Raw genomic sequence first — 21,278 nt, forward strand, 5'->3', positions numbered from 1 at the left:
TTTTTAGGAGTCTTGGGGAGGAGACATGCATTCCACATTTGACAGATGGCATTCCATTGGAGGATGGGCTCTGTTGAATCCAAGCCATTGTGTATTTCTAAAGGCAATGTTGTGCTCAAATGGGATAGTCGGGGGGGGGGGGGGGAGAGACCTTCTATCTTCGTATATACACATATATACACAAATCCCAACTATCTGACATTATAGAACAGTGGTTCTCAGTCTGTGTGTTTCCAGATGTTTTGACCTCCAACTCCCAGAAATCCTAACAGCTGGTAAACTGGCTGGGATTTCTGGGAGTTGTAGGCCAAAATACCTGGGGACCCACTGGTTGAGAACCACTGTTACAGAAGCTGTGTCTGGCTCTTAGAAATGAGCAAGCTACTCTTGTGGAATCCTGTATTTCAGGAGAAGGTTGTTGCTGGACAGAAAGAATCACACTAGATTTCTTCATTCATTTCGTTGAGACATCCCAAACAGTGTCTTTTTTTGTGCTTGAGGGGGGAAAGGTGGTTTCTTTATTTCTTTATTTACTATATTTATATACCACCTTTTTCACCCCGGGGGGGGGGGGGAGGACTTGGGGTGGTTTACAACATACTAATGGCAAAAATTCAATGCCAACATAACCTGTAGACAAAACATCATGGTAATTAAACACTAATTATAACTATAAATCAAAAGCAAGTGTCATGAGCAATACAGGTTGCAGGTTTGAATCCGGGGAGTGTGTGGATGAACTCCCTCTGTCATCTCCAGCTCCCCATGTGGGGACAGGAGAGAAGTCTCCCAAAAAGATGGTAAAACATCAAAAACATCTGGATATCCTTGCAGACAGCCAATTCTCTCACATCAGAAGCAACTTGCAGTTTCTCAAGTTGCTCCTGACACAGAAAAAAAGCAATACAGGTTTCTGTGTTCTCTTACTATGTATCCTATGCAACTCTTTCAAAGATTAGAAAGAGTGGAAATAGGCAGATTACAAATTTGTCTCATAATTCCATAGTCGTGAAAGAGAATAGCATGAGGCCATTTGGAGGAAGCCGTTGTATATCGATAGGAAGATTGTAGAAATTTCCCTGTTTTCATCATCTTAAAATAGCTTAAAAATAATGTTCAGACATGGTTGGTTGATTCATTCTTCTTTCTCTTCCAAGAAGTTAGTTCTGTTCTGCTTAGTGCTGTTTTCAGCTGGTGAAACAATTGCAACCTTTCATTACTATATTTTTGGTTGCAGCAGGGGGGTTTGACCAGGGTTTTTTTTTTTTACAATAACACTTTTAAGAAGTGCCAAAAGATACTTTCAGGCTCATAATATTTGCACAGTTCACCATTAATAAACAATAGTAATAATAATAATAATAATAATAATAATAATAATAATAATGTATTACCCATCTCTCCCTGCAGCTCGAGACAGGATACAACATCATTAAAACAAGAGATAAAACACTATTAAAATACATCCAACGAGATACACAGAGTTAAAATATAAATTAAATTCCACTGATGAAACACAGATTAAAATTCACAACTTCAGCTTCGCTGGGTAGGCCTGCCGGAAGAGATGGATCTCAAATGAATTGTCTCTTAAATTAAAAACTGGTTCTTGCATCAGTTCTCTCATGTTAGGAAATATTTCCCTTCTCATTAAAAAGTCCACTTCCAGTCTACCGTTTCAGCACCCAAAGAAAGCATAGAATAAGGAATTCTGAAATTTTGTAGTAAATGAGCAATTGTAATGGGAATTTTAGTGCAAACTAGATTATGTTTCATTTTTAAAAAATTAAGGGATTTTGTTATTAATCAGAAATGGTCACAAAGGTGAGTTGGAATGATAGTGTAGGAGAAGAGGAGGAAAATAGCCTTTTCCCACCTGGATCCCTTCAGATGTGTTTGACCAAAGTTCAGTAAACCTTAAGGCTTACTGTTGTTGTAATTCAACACATCTGATAGGATCCAGGCTGGAAGAGGGCCAGGCGCTTTCAGTAGGAAACAATAAGCAGTCTTTTGTGTGCCCATCTTGAATTCTATTCAGCAGATAGAAGATGTTTCTTCTCTCTTCTTTATGAAGCTTGATGGGTTCCTGTGAGAGTTCATTTCCCTCAAAGCAATAAATAACACCTTAAGTAGATAAACTGTGATTCTATCATCATAGGGGGTTTTTTGGCCAGATTTGTTCAGTGGGGGTTATTCTTGCTTTCTTTTGTGTGGCTCATCTAAGGTCATCCAGTAGGGAGGGATTCAAACTCTATTCCTCAGAATCATTTTCCAATGCCCAAACTCTCATAGGAAACAATGGGACTTACTGAATTTATGGAAGTGACTGCCATCTTTCTTGACCTCTCAGTTCCCCAAATAACTGTCTGCTCTAAGTCATGGCATTAGTGAGTATAGTGACCAGAAGATGTACACTAGGTTCAAAATACTTATATCTAACTTGTGTTTATTACATTTTTATCACATTTTCCTCCATTGTGGAATTCTCTTTAACTTTAGAATGAGAGAGTAATATGGCTTTTTTGACCAAGAAGCAAAGGAGCTTTTGTGCAATTGTTTTGTAGCTGATCAGTGGTGATAATTATGGCAAAAGTGCCTGAGAAGAAGTCTCACCTGAGGAAAAAAGAAGAATGTGAACAGAATGTGAATGTGTTCGTGCTGACAACATGGGCCAATCTGCCCTCACTATCTATTGTATGATATGCTGGCACCTGGAAAAGATTTGTGATAAATGTCGCAATAAAGGACCAGCAGCATTACAACAAAATTTTACTTTCTAAAGCTAAGCCAGGAAGACATCAGAGCAGCATGTAATTTAAATGTCAGCCTTAAGCACAAAGCAAATTCTACTGAAAGGAGCAAGTGCTTAGGTGGAATGACTACCAAGATCGAAAATGCATTTAGATGCACAATGTTGTTTTTTCTTCTTCTAATTTTTATTTTTATTTGGATTGCACAAGTAGGGTTTAACATAATCCCAATTCCTCACAAGAGAATTTTTAACATAACAAATTATATTATTATTTTATATATATCAATTTAGCTAAGAAAGAAAGAAAGAAAAACGTCCATATATATTCGCTCTCTTCTGGTGTCGCCTGTTGTTTAAACCTTATTCGTACCGTTCTCATCCCTACTTATATCCATTCCTTTCACCCTCCCTCTCCCATTCACCCCCTTCCTCCGGTAGCAATTGTACATTTCCTTTATCATTCATTCTGTTTGATGGATCGTAAGAATTGTCTGGCTCAATTCCTTATATTTTATGTTAACCTTTACCTTGGTTATTGGTTCTTCCCATTTTCTTTACCATTTTCCCCTGGGGTATTCACTGATTCACTCACCCCCCCCCCCCGTGGTACAGCGGGTTAAACCACTGAGCTGCTGAACTTGCTGACCGAAAGGTTGGTGGTTCGAATTCAGGGAGCGGGGTAGATCAATAGATACCGATTCTGTGGGAAGATAACGGCGCTCCATGCAGTCATGCCAGACACATGACCTTGGAAGTGTCTATGGACAATGCCGGCTCATTTCAGCTTAGAAATGGAGATGAGCACCACCCCCAGAGTTGGACAAGACTAGAATTAATGTCAGGGGAAACCTTTACCTTTACCTATTCACTGATAGAGTTATTTCTCCTGTCCAAAATATAATCTTGACGCATAAAGTCTGCTAAATGTTCATACCATTTTTATGTGTCCCATTTTGTATGCATTTCTCATCCTAGGGAGACCATAGCTTGTGCCACAGCCAACATATATTTTGACCCAATCTTTATTGCCATTTCCCCCTTCCAGTTTCAGGGTAAAAAACTGTTTCTTGTTCAACCCTAGTTTTCCCCTAATAATTCCCTTTATTTTCCTATAGAATTCTTGTACCTTGGCACAAAATGCAGAATGTGAGTCATTTACTAGTGGGAAAGACATGTCTGTTTCCCTCTTCTAGAATTGCTCATTATATCATATTGTTCCAATGTTCCACTCAACTATTTATAGGTGTGTGTTTGTTTTAAGGAAGATAATTAATTATACCAACTGTTCTAAGACTGCAACCCTCTGGCCACTTATCAAAGAGTGAACTCCACTGAGTGTATTATTTCCAAGTGCAAATTCATGCTGTCATTTCTGAAATTAGTGATACGTACACGTTTTTAGTTTTCCCTTATGACTTCGGTTCTGTCATTAGAACTTAACAAGCTACTTTGATACTCCCACAAGAGAATATATATATATATATATATATATATATATATATATATATATATATAGTGTATGTTTTGATACCTTAAGGCAGTTCTCCTGGGCAGAAATCTGAATCTTGTTGTAATTATCTGTGTTGGCTAACTGATCCCAAAAGCTTTTGGCCTAGTCTGTGGTAGAGGTGGAGGTGACAGAGAAATTATATCCATTCTTACTGAGATTAGATGCCAGCATCTGTTATGACAGTAATTGCTGTAAACTTTCACTTATGGATTAAATGGGATTTTTGTAGGCTTTCGTCTTTGTGATGTTGAGCAATGGGTATTGATCCATAAGGTTTACTAGTTTCTTTTTCCATTCACATGACTTCTAACTGGGAAACCAACCTTTGAGCCATAATGGCTTAGCCATGTATCCTTATAGTGTGTCCGACTTCATGCTAGTTTTTAATATGTCTGTCACTCTGAAATATTGTTCCTGCAACAGCTACTAATATATTATCTCATGAGGAATAGCAGCTTTTAGAATCCGTATCCATAAATCCTGTTTCTTCTTAAGTCAGTAGACTTAGTTAACCGACACAGATGGGGATTGATAGATTGCCAGATCAACGTAGTTTCTGGTTGCTGGAGAGTTACTATTAAAATAGGCCTAATACTATACCTCATTCTATTCTGTACCATTCATTATGTATTGACTTGACATTAATATTGAAATAACAGTAACTAAAAGTAAATAAAGACCAATAAAAAACAAACTTAACTTAATGTAACATAGTTTATTGTATTATAAAAACAGCTTTGTGAATGCAGTATTATTTCTTTGAATTTTTTTTGCTGGTTGCTTGAGACTTCCTTTTGCTTCTCCTATAGTTTTCTTTCCCCTTTCCATTCTTCAAAGGGGGCAACATTTAAAAAAGCAAGGAAAAGGAAATGAGGGGAGCTATTCAGTCCATTTCTGATTTCCAAAGGGCTGTCACTATGAAATTTCTTAATACCAGTCCTTCAGACTTACTGAAGTTCTGTGGCTAATTTTGTCCTAAAGAGACCCCACAGTTACGTTTTCAACCCTTTAAGGTTATATGAAACTTTTTTTCTGTGTCAGGAGTGACTCGAGAAACTAAAATTTGCTTCTGGTGTGAGAGAATTGACTGTCTTGAAGGACGTTGCCCAGGGGACGCCCAGATGTTTTGATGTTTTACCATCCTTGTGGGAAGCTTTTCTGATGTCCCCACATGGGGAGCTAGAGCTAACCGATTGCTAAACTGAGACTATTGTACAAATCATGATAACATAAGATTCATTCAAAAAGACAAGATGGAATACAGTAGGAAACGTGGAAGACCACATTACAAATGGATAGCCTCCATCAAGACAGCCATGGTCCTCAGTTTCCAAGACTTGAGCACAGCAGTGATAGCAAGATGACTTTGAGGATCACATTTGACAGCAATTGACAATAACAATAAAGCTATGATCTGTAAACAGTTAGGCCAGCGAATTGTATCTACAGGTTAATTGCTATCTTGGTTTTCTGAGTGCTTTGTTGAAGGTATTAAGTGAAAGCCCTTCTACACATACTCTAAAACCCAGATTAAACAGGGATAAAAGGGGGGTGGCTAAATGACGTTTTGTGAAAGTGTGGGCTGAATTGGGTTAACAGCTGAAAAGTGCGTGTATAAAACCTAATTAAAAGTAAACTTCCGTCAGATGTCCCCCATCCATCTTGCAGACATGTAAAATTCTCTACTAAGAAAGGTGTCAGGACAGTGGAAGACCATTTTCCGGGACTGTCAGATCTGTGTCTGGACTTGCTGTCAAGTCGCACAATTTTTAAACCCAATTATTTGATCTGAATTTTGACACTTGTCTGGAAGCACCCTGAGATGGGAAACCCTGTAGTTTGCAGAAACATCCCAACATAAAACCAATAGGTGGAAGGGTCCAAAAAACTCCACAGATGAATGGGAACTGAGCATGCTCACTGGTTATGGAATAATGAGTAAATTGTTTGGTCTACTCTAGTCAAAAAGGGATTTGGGGACAGAACCGAAGTGGCTAGTCACTACTATGGCTGAAACAGGTAGCACTGAATACACATGGCTGCAAAGCCTGCTTGATTTCAAATGAAGTTATTTTAAGTATAATGCTCAAACATGTTTTTAGACATTTCCTGTCTGTTTTTTCCTAGATAAACGTGTCGACAACTGGCCCTTAATGGAGTCTCCGTTTCCCACAATCGCTATCAGCACTGTGTACCTTCTTATTGTTTGGCTGGGACCCAAATGGATGAAGAATAGAGAGCCCTTCCAGTTGCGCTCCTTGTTGGTTTCTTACAACTTCGGCATGGTTATACTTAACTTCTATATTTTCAAAGAGGTACCTCAATTACTTTCCTCTCTATATTTTTTTTCTCTCTTCCACCGTTTCTTCACTACCTTCTCCTCTCTATTAATGTTGGCACAAATTTATGCAAACTCTGAAGTATGTCCAGTTTGGGAAGTTCCTCCCAATCAAGTATATGTAGAATTGGAGCCCAAATGATAACTACATACGATTTACCCCTAGTGGTGCAATGGGTTAAACCCTTTTGCTAGCAGGACTGAAGAGTGACAGATTGGAGGTTTGAATCCAAGGGGAGTGCGGATGAGCTCCCTCTGTCAGCTCCAGCTCCCCATGAGGAGACATGAGAGAAGCCTCCCACAGGATGATAAAACATCAAAACATCGGGCGTCCTCTGGGAAACGTCCTTGCAGACGGCCAATTCTCTCACACCAGAAGCGACTTGCAGTTTCTCAAGTTGCTACTGACATGAGGAAAAAGATTATTTGAAATTTCATCTTAAGGGTTTAAAGCGTTACATTTTTTTATATTTTGAATGGATGTTTACATATGTTTTTCATTGATGTTATTCCGTTATCTCCAAGACTGTGCAAAGTAGAATTCCAACAAATTAGTTTTCCATATGGGTGGAATGTAAGACAATTTCTGCCAAATCTCCCTATTGTCCGCTTTGCTTCTGTAAATATGCTTCAAAGAGCTATAAAGAATCTTTGCAAAATTCTTATCATCAGTAAAAATAGATGGCTCAGCATCTTTCAAAATGTTAGCAGAATGTTTTGACCACACTTTACTAGACCACAGGGGTACCAGTTTTCAACAGTGAAATGTTGGAGGGTAAGATATTGCCACTGTCAGCTGTTCCATTTGCAGTGTTGTTTGGAGAACAAATTTTGGATGCAAAAGAGCAGTAATTGTGCAGTATTGAATAGTCCATGCTTGAATTGCAGAAAATTACTTTGAAGTCAGTAATAGCAATGGATTTTACTATGAGATGTGGACTGTTTTCTAATCTGCATTTTCAGCATATGGAGAACTAATAAGAAGTTTAACTTTTCCTTCCTTGAATTTTAGAACTCAAACGAACAAGTTTTTTAGGCTAACCAACTATGTGAAAGTGTATGGCAGTCTCAGCACTGTATATTTTATCTCCTAGGCCCTCAAGCAAATCTGTATCTGGGATTACTGACTCAGAAAATTAAGAAAATGAAGTCAGGGTAGGCCAGGGGAACTCCAGAACTAACCCCTAATTCATGGTACAAAGACTAGCCAGTGAAATTATTTGAGAGATTGTCTTTTATAACATACAAATAGAACAGACACCTTGAAATGTTGAAACTGTGTTAACTTTGTAGGTAAATGTGTTTGCTTTTTGAATCATACATTTTTTTATGTTGTGAGCTTCCAATCATTTCAAAATTATGGTGACCCTAAGCCAAACTCATCACAGTAAGGTTTGTTTTGCCTATCTCGGAGAAAGTGTGACTTTTCCAAGGTCACCCAGTCTATTGCAGAGCAGGGATTTGAAGCCCATTCTCAGACCACTACAACAGTGTTTCCCAAATTCTGGTTTTCCAGGTTTTTTGGACTTCAGCTCCCAGAAGCAGCCGAGCCTCCTGGAGGACTAGAGTTTGGGAATCATGGTATTACACTAACAGAAATAATGGTTCTTAATTAAAATCATCCATTAAAAGCAATAGAAATCAATTAATAGGATATTGTGGTTATTATTGCTGCTTTTCTCCCAAAATTGAATTCTAGAGCTTATTGTTCTTTTCTCCACCAGTGTGTTTTGGAAAAAAGTGCTGAGAAAAAATGATTTTTAGATGAGGTGCTGAGTGTACTGTTGCAGCTCAACACTCTCCCTAGATCTGGAGAATGGTGATCTACAATGGTACATTCAGACTCTTGCCCCTTTGTAGGCACAGGGAGGTCTAAGGAGAGAGCAAGGCTTCCTCAGTTTCTGTTCAACTTACTTAAGTGCCAGCACTATTCACCTGCTATATGAGATGCTGACTGTATAACATGTTTGCATTTAGCAAATGTAAATTGTGTTCAAATTGAACTAGACAATTTAAATGTGTGTCTTCCCACAGAAGAGAATTGTGTATCACACTTTCATTGTCTACTTCTCAGGGCATTCCTAACACATTCTAAATTTTAAATCAGTTGGATACAATGAAATTACTGGAAGTAGGAGGCAGGGTGCAATTTTGTTTTATTATTTCCTCCTTTGCTGTGCTTCTCCTAGTGCCACTCCCATTCTCATGCTCATCCAGAGGATTTGTTAGCCCTCTGGGTTATCATGGGAAGTGGCACTGGAGGCTACAGGTAAGGCCCTTCCAGACAGATCCAAAATGTCGGACCTGTCCCTCTTTTACCTGAGGTGCCCAAAAGTGAATTAATGCAAAGAAAATTTCCCAGTTTCGTCCACATTAATTTGACACCTGGAAAGATCCAGACCTTAAGCTTCCACAGTGCTGTAGGTCAATCCGCACAGCTGTCCCAGTTCTTTGGACTCCCATCTCCTTCCCTCAGTTCTGGATGGGACAGTTCTAAATTGTATGCAGCACATAAGCTAATTGTGAAATACTTGTTCGCTTGGACACAATTTGAATGTGGAACAGCCAGTCAGTAATGTGCCAGGTGCCTTCAGAAGTTGTCCCTTGATATTTTATTTGCATGAATGTGCATAACTGTACCTTGATCTTTGGAAGAAGAGTGCTGGGAAATGACACTGCTCTTGTTAAGATGACCTATTTGATTTACACATGAAAGCTACCTCTGTTCACTCCACCCATGTGATGATGATGTGAAATGACTTATTATTGGGCTCCAAAATACACCTGCACCTTGAGGCACCTGTAGCTTTTCATGTGTTGCTGTTGTAATAGGTAACTTCCAACTTGGTAGTCACTAAGTTCAGTCTAACATTGCAAACTATGGTAAGCCCAAACCCCCTCATCCCCAATCCCACTCACACCAAAGAACTGGGAAACTGAGATCATAAGGAAGGAACAGGCTGCTGGAGAATTTAAGGGAAGGGATATAGGAGCCTCCTTGGGCAAGTCACACTCAGCCTCAGAGAAAGGCAATAGCAAATCTCTTCTGAACAAATCTTGCCAACAACAACAAAAATAACACTTAAGAGCTTCATTTTGAAGTGAGTGGCTTTGTACAATCGTGGCACTAGCAGTAAAAAATTAATAATGGGGGGAAAATATAAAATCAGGGGTTTTGTAACAACAACAACTTTATTCTTGTATTCCACCACCATCTACCCGAAGGGATTCGGGTCGGCTTAAACACAGCACAAGGTGCCTAAAAACAGAACATAAAATGAAAACAATTTAAAAACACAATTAAATAAAACAAATGGATATATGAAACAACAATTAACACTCAATTAAAAACAGCACTCATCAACCAGTGGTGGTAAGCTACTATAAACGTGGCCAGGTACTATACAGTGGAACTGGGAATGTGATAATTACAAAGCTGTAGCCATGGGAAGAGGGCATGTAATAAAGTGCAAGACTGTATAACAGTTGCATAGATAATTAGGGACTAGGCATTCTCAAAAGGTTGTTTGAACAGCCAGGTCTTCAGGTCCCTATGGAAGGAGGACAGTTCTAGGAGGGTGTTCCAGAACCAGGGGGCCACCACCGAGAAGGCCCTCTCCCTCATCCCCACCAACCATGCTTGTGACAGTGGCAAACTGCAAGGGGGGCCTATCTGGCAGACCTTAGAGCCCATGCCGATTCATAGGGGGGATGTGGTTGCAAAGATAGGCAGGACCTGAACCATTTAGGGCTTTATAGGTAATAACCTGCGCTTTGAATTAGGATCGGAAACTTATCAGCAGCCAATGGAGCCACTTTAGTAGGGGTGTCGTGTGCTCCCTATAACTAGCTCCACTTAGTAGACTGGCTGCCGATCTTTGCACCAATTGCAGTTTCCGAGCCATCTCCAAAGGTAGCCCCATGTAGAGTGCATTTCAATAAACCTGTCTAGATGTAACTAAGGCATGGACCATCATGGCCAAGTCAGGCTTTTTGAGGTATGGTTGCAGCTGGTGCACAACCTCTTAGGAAGTACAAAAGGGACTGTCCTCCTCTCTCTCTCTCTCTACCAATTTTTTAAAACGAATGTTGCTTTCTGTGAGTTCTTTCAGATTGATGGATACTTTTACTTCCCCAAAATAACACATTTGCAAATGTAACTTTTTCAGCTACTTCTAGCATCAAGAGCTCGGGGATACAGCTATATCTGCCAGAGTGTGGATTACTCAGATAATGAATACGAAGTCAGGGTGAGTAGGAACTTCTAATATACATTAATTACATAGACTTAATTTAATTTATAATTAAAACTATGTGAGTTTTCCAATACCAGTTCTATTACTGTTCTATTATTTGGAATACTAAATGAATCCATAATGAAGCAATTAGTGGACATGTATGTACATGTGTCTGTGTCATCTGTGTGAGACAGCAACATCACTCAGCAAAAAAAAAAAAATCTCTGATGAACATAAAAGCATCAGAAATGAAAAGGAACAGAGGGATAAAAATGAAACGGGTTTGCCCCAAAATGGCATACATTGATTTGTTGTGGTATACATTTATAAATAATTTCTCTAAAGTCAATTTATAGTAATTTTTATTTAGGATAATGTCCATATATGTCCCTCTAAAATGGATATATATTTCCTTGGGAAGATTGATCCAGAGTATGCTCAGTCTGCTCTCCTCAAGCTAACACAAGTTCAAGGCCACTGCAGTCCTTTTTTGTATTTCCTTCTTTTTTTAAAAAAAAAATCTTGAAACCAAACGTAGGCTGGGCAAACTTTGAAATAAATGGCACATTCAAGCTGTAAGTGCAGTGAGACAACACTTTGGTCAGAGGACTGTTCTCTGAAAACGTGAACATGTGGCCACCTTGTAACTCCCAGCTACCCTCAGTGCCTTCAGGGGGGATTTTTTCCACTGAAAAACAGATGTGGGGACCTTGATTCAATGATGACAACAGTAGTATATGTGCCTTATGCTTCAGAATATAGGTTACTTGCTTATTCTGCTTCCCCCTCCTCCTTTTTCTCCTTCCTTCTCCTATTTGTCAAAAAAGGCATGTTTAACATCATATGTAACCTCTTCATGTCTCAACATGTTTTAATTTTTTAATTGTATTTATATGTTATCTGATTTTAACTCTACAATTGTGCTGTGTATTGTTTTTTGTGTAATTGTGGCATTAAATAATTGCCAAAATTGGAAGCCGCTCTGAGTCCCCCTCAGGGTGAGATAGAGCAGGGTAGAAATATAGTAAATAAATAAATCATGAATAAATTATAAATGTCACTTTTTGATCATTTGCATCAATACAATATTTCAAGCATTGTACCAATTAACTATACAAAATCAAATATAAAATTCAAGTTAGTGTAAAACCCGGAAGATAGCTAGTAGGAACATTGATACATCTAAGTTTACAGTGATCCCGGAGGAGATTGGAATTCCCTGATGCTAAAGATATGCCATCATATTCCTTCTCCTTCGTTTTAAAAAACAGCGTATGTGCATTGTGTAATCTACAAACCACTTACTACAGACCGTGAATCACGAGGCTCCTTCACTGCAGAATGATGGCTTTGATCTATGAATACTGCAGCATTTTCCACACATCTCATTCCAGATGGCACAACAATCACCTAGTCAACAGATGCAAAAATTACTTCACTCCCAACAGCAAATGCTAATACTTTAGATAGTTTTCACCACTCCATTGCAAGTTCTGTACAGCAAGGTTTAAACTGCTGTAGTGAGCAAGCAGTTTCTATGTGCATATATTGCTACAGTGTGCCAATATGAATCAGGATTTAAAGAACAAAAGTAAGAGAGAAAGAGAGAGATTCTTGAAAAAGTATAATGCCCGAAAGTTTATTTATATACTTGATAACCCTTTAAAAATTGAACAATGGGCTGTAGGAAATATAATTATTGGTGGTAACCTGAACATGGAACTATTTTGAAGGGGTGGGATAGGAAATCTAAGAACAGAAAGTAAGATAAATCTTTAAAAATGGAATATAAGAGAAGACAATGAAAAAATAGCAGAAAGAGTAGATTGTCCCACGTATTCCTCTCCCAGACATAATACATTAACCATAATAGACTATGTCTTTGCAGGGAATAATAATTTACTGCCTATAAAGGATTTAACAGTGAGTGCAAAGTGACCAGGAGATCATGCTCCCTTGTATCTAAAACTGAGTTATGATATTTAGAAAATTGAAATAAAGTGGAGATTCAACCCATTGCTTATTCTCAGGGAAGAAGACAGCCAAGGGTTAAAGGAGGAAATTAATAATTACTTCAGACTAAAGAGATTGCCTGAAGGCAGAGATATAATATGGGACACCTTCAATGTGGTCATTAGGGGAATATGTATTACAATGGAAAGGGGTATAAAAAAACAAAAGGTAAATTAAAAATATTAAAACAAGAAGGAGAAAAAATATTCCACACCTTCCAAAAACAAAAACAACCGAAGCAAATAAAGAAAGATGGAAAGAGAGAGAAAAGCAACTGGATGGTTTAGAAAAAAATGAAGGGACAAAAATATATATGTTAAGAACGATTTCCAGATTAACTATACACAATACAAAGAGACTGGCAAGTTTTTTTTAAAAGGAGCAACAGAATAACAAAATTAAAAGATGAAAAAGGACAATTAACAGCAAAGGAGGAGCATTTAAGGGAAAATATGGCAGGTTACTATGATAAACTTTATACAAATAAGGACATTGAAAGGTTAGAGGGAACAATAACAAAAAAATTAGACCCTCAGACACAATTATTACTGGACAAAAATATAACCATTAATGAGATAAAAGAGATAATTGAAAATCTCAAATCAAACTCATCTCCTGGGTCAGATGGGTTTACCACAAATTTATGCAAAACATTTCAAGCAGAAATCTCTCCCATCCTATTAATATTGTTAAATGAAATACTGATAAATAAAATAACCTTGTTTTGTGGGTCTTGATTTGGAGCCATTAATTAAATTTTCTGTCTGACTGTCTAGTTTTTTTTAATTACCTCACAATTCCCCCCCCCCCCCAATTCAAAATCATCACATACTTAGGACAAATATTGATGAGCTTTATATACATCTAATTTTATTATCAATAATTTCTCTTTTTCTCTTGTTGCATGATTGATTACGTTTAATATATTTTAATGGGATCTGCTAGCCTCCTTTTATTGATGAATCCAAAAACAGTCCGCCTCTATTAAATTTGGAATAATTTCTTTCTATTTGCTAGATTTTTTTGGTAAAGTTTTCATAGTACATGTAGCATAGTATTATCGGTCTCTATGAATTAGTATTGGCCTCCTTCTTATAAGGTTTTAGTATTGCCATTATTTCTGATCTCCATGTCTCTGGGAATGTCCTCTTTCACCATTTCTGTTTGCTATGGGGATAGAACCATTAGCCAGTTTAATCAGGAATGATAAAATACCATATTTACTCAATTCTAATGCTCACTTTTTTGACTAAATTACTAAAATTGGGGTGTGCATTCAATTCACATAATATGGTAAATACTTTTTGGGTTTCAGGTTATTAAAAGTTGAGGTGCACAGTAGATTCGAGTACATAGTGGTAATTAAGGGATAAAAGATTGTCAAGGAAAACATTAAAGTAATTTTATATGCAGACAATGCTATTGATCTCCAGAGGAATCTGTAATGGAAGAAACAACAACTACAGCAGCAACAGCAACAACAAAAACAGAAAAGATGTCAGGTTTAGCCATAAACACTGAAAAATTTAACACAAAATCCTACCCTGGAAAAAGTTAAAAGAAGTGCAGACTACTCTGGGCACAAAATTGAGGAAAAAGAAGTTAAAATATGTACTTGGGAGTTTATATCTCTAAGAATCTAAACAATATAATACAAATAAACTACAACCAATTATGGAAAAAAACCAAGAAGCCAATTCAAAATTGGAAGAAAAAAAATCCAACTTGGATAAAAACAGAATTAAGATAGTAAAGATTATGATTTTACTCAAATTTTTATTCCTTTTCCAAGCTTTACCATGCAGTATTCCAGGCAAAATGATTAAGAAATGGGATAACACAATTAAAATTTGGATAGTAAGGGCAAATTTCCAATTTGACATTGTAATCTTCACAAGAAAATGGAGGGTGGGGAGCACCTAGCCTTCAAAGCTTTTTTGAGGCCTGCCAATTAGTGCAAGTACTGGAGTTAGATCTTGTCAAGTCAAAAAGATGGGTTGAATTAAAAAAATCAATAAATGGGTAGGATCATTGCTTGTGTTTAAAGGACAGGATGGATAATAAAGAAAGAAAATAAAAGGGGGCCTTTTATTTCAATATTAGAATGTTGGAAAAAATGACAAAGTAAATATCCAATAAATAAAATTAGGATCATTAGATAACAAGACTGATGAGATATATAGCAAAGTGATAAACAAAGTGGAATAATAAAGATTTGTGATCTCTTAAATTCTAATAAAAGTTTGGGAGGAGTTAAAACACAAGTGTGGACGAAGTAACTGGTTATTATGGCACGGAATGACACATAGGATCACAGAATGGAAGAGAAAGGAAAACCCAGAAACAAAAGTAAAAAATAAATTGTGGGACTTATTTATAAGAAAATAGTAGGAAAACAATACAACTTGAAACACATATTGATATATGGAAAGAGGAATTAAATAGTAATGAGAAGGACACTGAATATTGGATAAATGCAACTTTTAAAAATTAAGTACCTAAGGAATAAGGAAACACAATGAAAAATTCTGACAAAATGGTATCAGTCCCCACATCAGCTAGCCAGTATTACAAAAAGCACATCAGGAGCGACTTGAGAAACTGCAAGTCACTTCTGGTGTGAGAAAATTGTCCGTTTGCAAGGACTTTGCCCAGGAGACGCCCAGATGATTGGATGTTTTTATCATCCTTGTGGGGGCTTCTCTCATGTCCCGCATGAGGAGCTGGAGCTGATAGAGGGAGCTCATCTGCCTCTCCCTGGATTTGAACCTGCGACCTGTTGGTCTTCAGTCCTGCCGGCACAGGGGTTTAACCCACTGCGCCACTGGGGACTCCTACATCAAAACTATGTTGGCATAAATTTAGCAAAATAGGAACCTTCATACATATGTGAAACTTTGATAAGTTACAAAGAATTATAAAAAAATAAAAAGTGAGATGTAGGAAATACAAATACAAATATAAATAGAGTTGAATAAACAACATTTTTTTTACCCAGAAAATAGAAGGTATAGACAGGAATAAAGAATGGGCCAAAATTGCAAAATATGTGATAGAAGCTGCACAAGCAACAGTTGCCAGGGGTTTGAAAGAGCACAGAAAATGGGAACTTAGTGATTGAATGAATAAAATAATATTTAAAAGATAGGTAAAACTTTTCCTGATTGTACGGCCTGGCTGTAAAGAGTTTTTAAAAGGGTGCTTACAAAAAATGGAGGCATCTAAGGGCTTTGTTCCCCCCCTAAAGTACATGACAGAGCTTTTGGAGAAGGGAGGGAGAAATTCCCCCTCTAGAGCAGACTCTTCAGCAGCAGTCTCCACAACCTACACAACTCCAAAGGTACAGACCTTAGTGAAAAATGTGGCTCTTTGGAGGGTTTTTTTTTTAAAAAAAACTGGAATAAACCAAGATTTTCAGGTTTATTCCAGGTTAAACTGCATTATCATGAGGTATCATTTGGATGCCTCATGATAACCTTCCCCCTTTAAGATCTACACTGGACACATTTTTGTCCAATGTAGATAGAGCATCTGAGGCCTTAACCTGGAATAAACAAAATCATGGGATCACATGAAAGTAGGTCCATGATATGCATCAGTACATAAAGGTTTAAACATTAATGGATAGGTGCTCTGGTGATCTGCATATGCACACTGGAACGGGGGGGCTTTGGACAAGGAAAATTCTCCATGACCCTGAAGCCACAAATACTCTGGATCCTGAAACTGGGCTAGAACTGAACTCTGGTATGTTTAAGGACTACCCAGGTCTCGACCCAGTTCGCTTCTTTCTCCTCTGCTTTTATCGCACATTACTTGGTCACTATATATGTGCCCAAGGGCTCTAGATTCAAAAAAAAAGAGGAAGAAAATATATGGATTGTATCAGTTCATTTCTAATATCCTGCATTACAGTTTGGGACTAATCATTTGTGCTTTGATTCAAAGTGACTCTTAATTTAAGGTGCTTTAACACTAGTGATAAAAATCAAGAGTCTTTGCAATAGTACTTCTGTCCCTTCCTTGAATTAGACTAGTACCTAGGTCCACTTCCACTCATAAAGTGGAATAAAATAATGTGGGAATAAAATCCCACATTATCTGCTTCGAACTGGGATATATGGCAGTGTGGACGCAGTTCAAAGAGATATTGTGGGATTTTCTGCCTTGATATTCTGGGTTACATGATTGTGTGTAAGAGCCCTAGAGGCTTCCTCTTCCATCTGTCATACCAGAAAGCTTCATTTCCATTTGGCTCATACCAGAAAAAAAAACTACATTCAAGTACATTCTTATCTTTAAGAAAGGCAATCAGCACAAGAGGGCATCCATCCAAACACTGTCCATTCATTAAGCATTACAAAGAATAGTAACTGTGTAGCATTGCATAGCCTTCAATGGAAATTACTCATATGCAAAAGAAATTATATATGATATTAGGGAGTGGACTATGGAAGACCGATACTTGTCTTCAGTAGCAGAAACTTCTGTAGAAGCTTCGGGTTAAGAAATCCAGAGGTACTTGCAAAACTTTTGTCACGTTGTGTCCAAGCTCTAACAATTACCTTTTATAAAAGAAAGACAGAAAGGGGAGAAAAGAAAAAAAGAAATGTGACAGCACCTTTAAGACTTAAAGGCTAATTTCGCTAACCATGTAGTACTTCTGTGTGCAACAATAGCAACAACTGGGACTTCCTTCCCCTTGTCCACTCTCTGTGATGTTAAAAACCGATCAGTATCCAAGGCATTTTGAGCAATGTTTAGAGTGGAAATGCAGAGGGATCCCATGAAATCACACTGTACTTCTCAACTGGTAATGTGACATGTCCAAGAGCAGTAAACAGTGATAAAAAAAATCTTCCTCTTCATTAGTTTTGGATTTAGGACTACAGATACTGTGATTTCAATACTGCATACATTTGAGCCCCATGGAAACATGGAGATTTGTTGTGACTATCTAAATTTGGTATAATCTGCAATACTGCCATCCCTTCCTCTCATGCCCTCAGTATCTCTGCCTGACCCCATAAAAGTTCAAGCCTTTAAGTGCAACATCCAGCTGTAAATACTGGTTTTGAAGCACAAAATAATGAACTTAGCATACACATTAATATTGAGTTTACTATATCTCCAAAAATACATTTTTAACCTCATCCCTATAAAATAAATGTTCAGCACAGCCAAAGAGATGAGATCTTCTTACTGTTGAACAGTGGATAGTGAATATTTGGTATTGCAATCTATTACCAGGATCCAATAATGTCCTCATGTTCAGGAGTTTCAGTATGCAGAAGCGATACTTTTCTTGAGAAAAATATTCTTCCTGAGAAAGATTTTCCAATTTTCCATTTCAGTGGTTAAAACCCTCACAAACAGATCATCAACACATTTCCCACATGGTAACTAAAGCCACCAAAGAGGCATCCATGTAAAATAAAGGACTACTCTGGCATGGATCAAGGGAAACAGTAACCCGCAAAGAATTTCTAAACAGTTAATTCAAATGTAAATTTGTCTCTAAAATAGAAGGTGCCAAGATCAGGGACCTCTCATTGACCCTTTAATCATAGCTGTTAATGTAATCTTTCTATACCATCTGTCTAAACAGATTTGGATGTTACATGTATGAAAGCTTTGCTGAAAAGAAATAGCAAGACATATTTCTGATCCTAATTATATTTTGAATATTCAAGTATTTCAGATTCTGTTCTGTCATTACTGACTGACTAACTTTTATAATATAGAAGTAACAAGACATTGCAGTCAATGCTTGTTGCTGCCTTTTTGTGTTTATTCAGCAGTTTTGTTGTACTTGTTGAGATAACTCCAAGTAACTTTATTCTTAAAGCACAGCTCAAAGTTTTGTTCAAGTCTTCTCTTATCAGCTTTTTACCTAAGCCTAGCGCCATCCTTTCTGTTCTCATTGTTGTCCCTTATTATCTTCCAGGCTTTGGACAAATGACTTAACAGTATGTGTATTTTAATTAATCTTTTTATTAAATGAAAGCTGGGACATTAAGTTAAATGTATCTTCAAGTTAAATATATCTGGTTGTCCTTAGGATAAATGCAGCCAGCTGAATTATTGTGTGTATTTCACATTGAATTCAATTGTTTTTCTTCTTCTACAAGTAACAGTAAAATTGAGCATTCCTCAATGAATAGAAAATTATACTTTTACTGGGGAATAAGGAGGTTTGAAATACAATTTTCATTTTTAGTGCACCTAAATAGAAAAGGCATTCAGTATCTTTTCAGAGCCTGGGAAACTTGGCCATAAGTCATTTTAAATGTTTGAATTCTACATTGCTGAATAATTAAAAGAAACTTCTTCAGATAAATTTGTTTTAAATGGTCTGGTCAGGAATTGACACGTCATAACAATAGTTTTAGGGTGTATCAGTGGGTTCATCTATGCTGTACTATTAATGTTTAATTTTATTATCAGTCCCTGAAGAGGATCCTTAGATGTACTAAGCAAAAAAACACTTTGGGCTAACTAGAAAAACACCCTGAGCATGAACTCTGATCAGAGCATGAACGCTAGCTGATGACCATAACAGATTTAGGGTGTATCTTAGGCAGCACCTATAGTGTGTACCCTCCCGCATTTTCCCCTGGGGCATCAAGATGACACTTCAGGAAAAAACAAATGCTTTCCACAAAAAGCAGGAACACCCTGTTTTGTGCCAAGGTAATTTGTCTGCTGGAAAGACCCGAGCCTTTTAGAAGACCCGTGTCTTTCCAGGTGCAGGGGCTGTGTAGATGAGACCGGGGATTGTGCCACATGATTTCTGGTGCCCATCCACACATCTGTCTCAGGTTACTCGTACTCCTGGAGCCCAAGCAACCCAAGACAGCCCCCAATCCCCTCTGAAAACCCCTTTAAAGGCCTTTTGAAAGGAATATAACTTGCCCAGCTGCAGTTTCCCCTTCTCCAGAGTTCTCCTGACTGGTACCAATGACTCCTGGTCCCCGCTTCTCTTGGTGTGTCATTGGTACAGGACAGGAGTACTCCTGAGAAAGGGGAGTGGCAGCCAGGTGAGATATTTTCCTTTTAAAAAGGCTTTTAAAGGGATTTTCTTTTGTGTCCCAGTGCCCTGGTGAAAAGCTCAGCAGGGCATGTGGACACTCCCGTTCCCAAAAAGCATGTCCTTTCTGGCGGGGAGGGGGTGGACTAGAACCTGGGAACAATCACATTTTAAAAACGCGGTTGCTCCCAAGTTAAAGGGCTGTGTGGAACTGCCCTTAGTTTAGAAATTCGGTTTCATTCTTCTATCTTTTTTAGAAAGATAACGGAAGTCTCCAGTGTGTACACAATGGTCCAAAGCACAATTCAGAAAGTAATGCACAGTAGTCAGATCTACATGATGAAAGCAGTTAACCATGGATTTTTGAATCACAATGTTTGCATGTAGAATGCAGCCCAATCTTAGGTATCATTGCCTAGGAATCATTTTCAGTATTTTCAATATGATTAGATTTTAAAGTGGCAGCTTGGGCACCTGTTATTTTCTCTGGTTGATGGCTATAAGACACTAAAGGTGAAATCCTATTCACACTTAGCCTGTAATACATGCAGCTGTGGGACTTAACAAATTTACAGGCTGGGTTTGTCATTCTTGACACACATTTATATTCTTGATAGAAAAGAACTGAAAGGTAATTTTTTTCCCAAACTGGAAATAGCAAAAAATTGTTTCCTCTGCCATAACAAGTGATGAAGTTTATCAGACTTAGTACCTAGATATGTATGCATAAGATTGGAGCCATAGGTACCTGAATGCAGCAAGATGCCTGCTTGTACCAACAAGAGAGGGAAAGTAATAACTACTCTGAAAATCCCTACAAACATGCACACAACAGCACCTTTTATAGTTGATCTTGCTAATTATTTCCAGTGACAAAAAAATCTAAAAGTTCTACAATTCTCTCCAGAAAAGACAAGATACTTAACTTTGTCAATAATTCTGAACAGATTAACCTTGTCGTTGCTTACAAGATTCTGTACGTTAAAAATGTAATTGTCTTTCATTTTGGTTGCAATACAGATATACATTTTAATTATTTAGCTACACTTTCTGAATGATGAAGACACCTTCTGCTTTTTATCTTATCCCAAAAGGAGGAGTCTTGATTGGTGCAGTGTTTCCAGAGTATCTACCGCATCATAGCTTTCATTAGTGGGTGTGAGCATAGGCCTTGATGTAGAAGTTTTAAAATGTGCCTATCTGGCCCAGGGGCAAATGGTGCTACACGTTGAGCAACATAATGCCAGTTCTGGACACTCTTTATATCTGGGAACTCCTAGCTTTGAGGTGTGTCATCTTCCTTCATCTTCCTTTTGCAGATGTCAAAGATACTACATACAGACCTAATCCAATTACTAGTTTTGATTAGAATAGCTCCATTGAATCTTACATGATAT

At 37.7% G+C, this 21,278-nt stretch overlaps 1 protein-coding gene across 1 annotated transcript in view; it reads left to right on the forward strand.

Moving 5' to 3' along the window:
• Nucleotides 1-21,278, forward strand: part of ELOVL4 (ELOVL fatty acid elongase 4) — a 56,333-nt gene that overhangs the window by 23,070 nt on the left and 11,985 nt on the right. The window contains exons 2-3 of the mRNA XM_060752955.2: nt 6,390-6,577; nt 10,770-10,850. Coding sequence (XP_060608938.1) covers nt 6,390-6,577; nt 10,770-10,850 — 269 coding nt within the window. The remainder of the gene's footprint in view (nt 1-6,389; nt 6,578-10,769; nt 10,851-21,278) is intronic.

This window comes from Anolis sagrei, chromosome 1 (genome assembly GCF_037176765.1).
Source record: "Anolis sagrei isolate rAnoSag1 chromosome 1, rAnoSag1.mat, whole genome shotgun sequence".
Lineage (NCBI taxonomy): Eukaryota > Metazoa > Chordata > Lepidosauria > Squamata > Dactyloidae > Anolis > Anolis sagrei.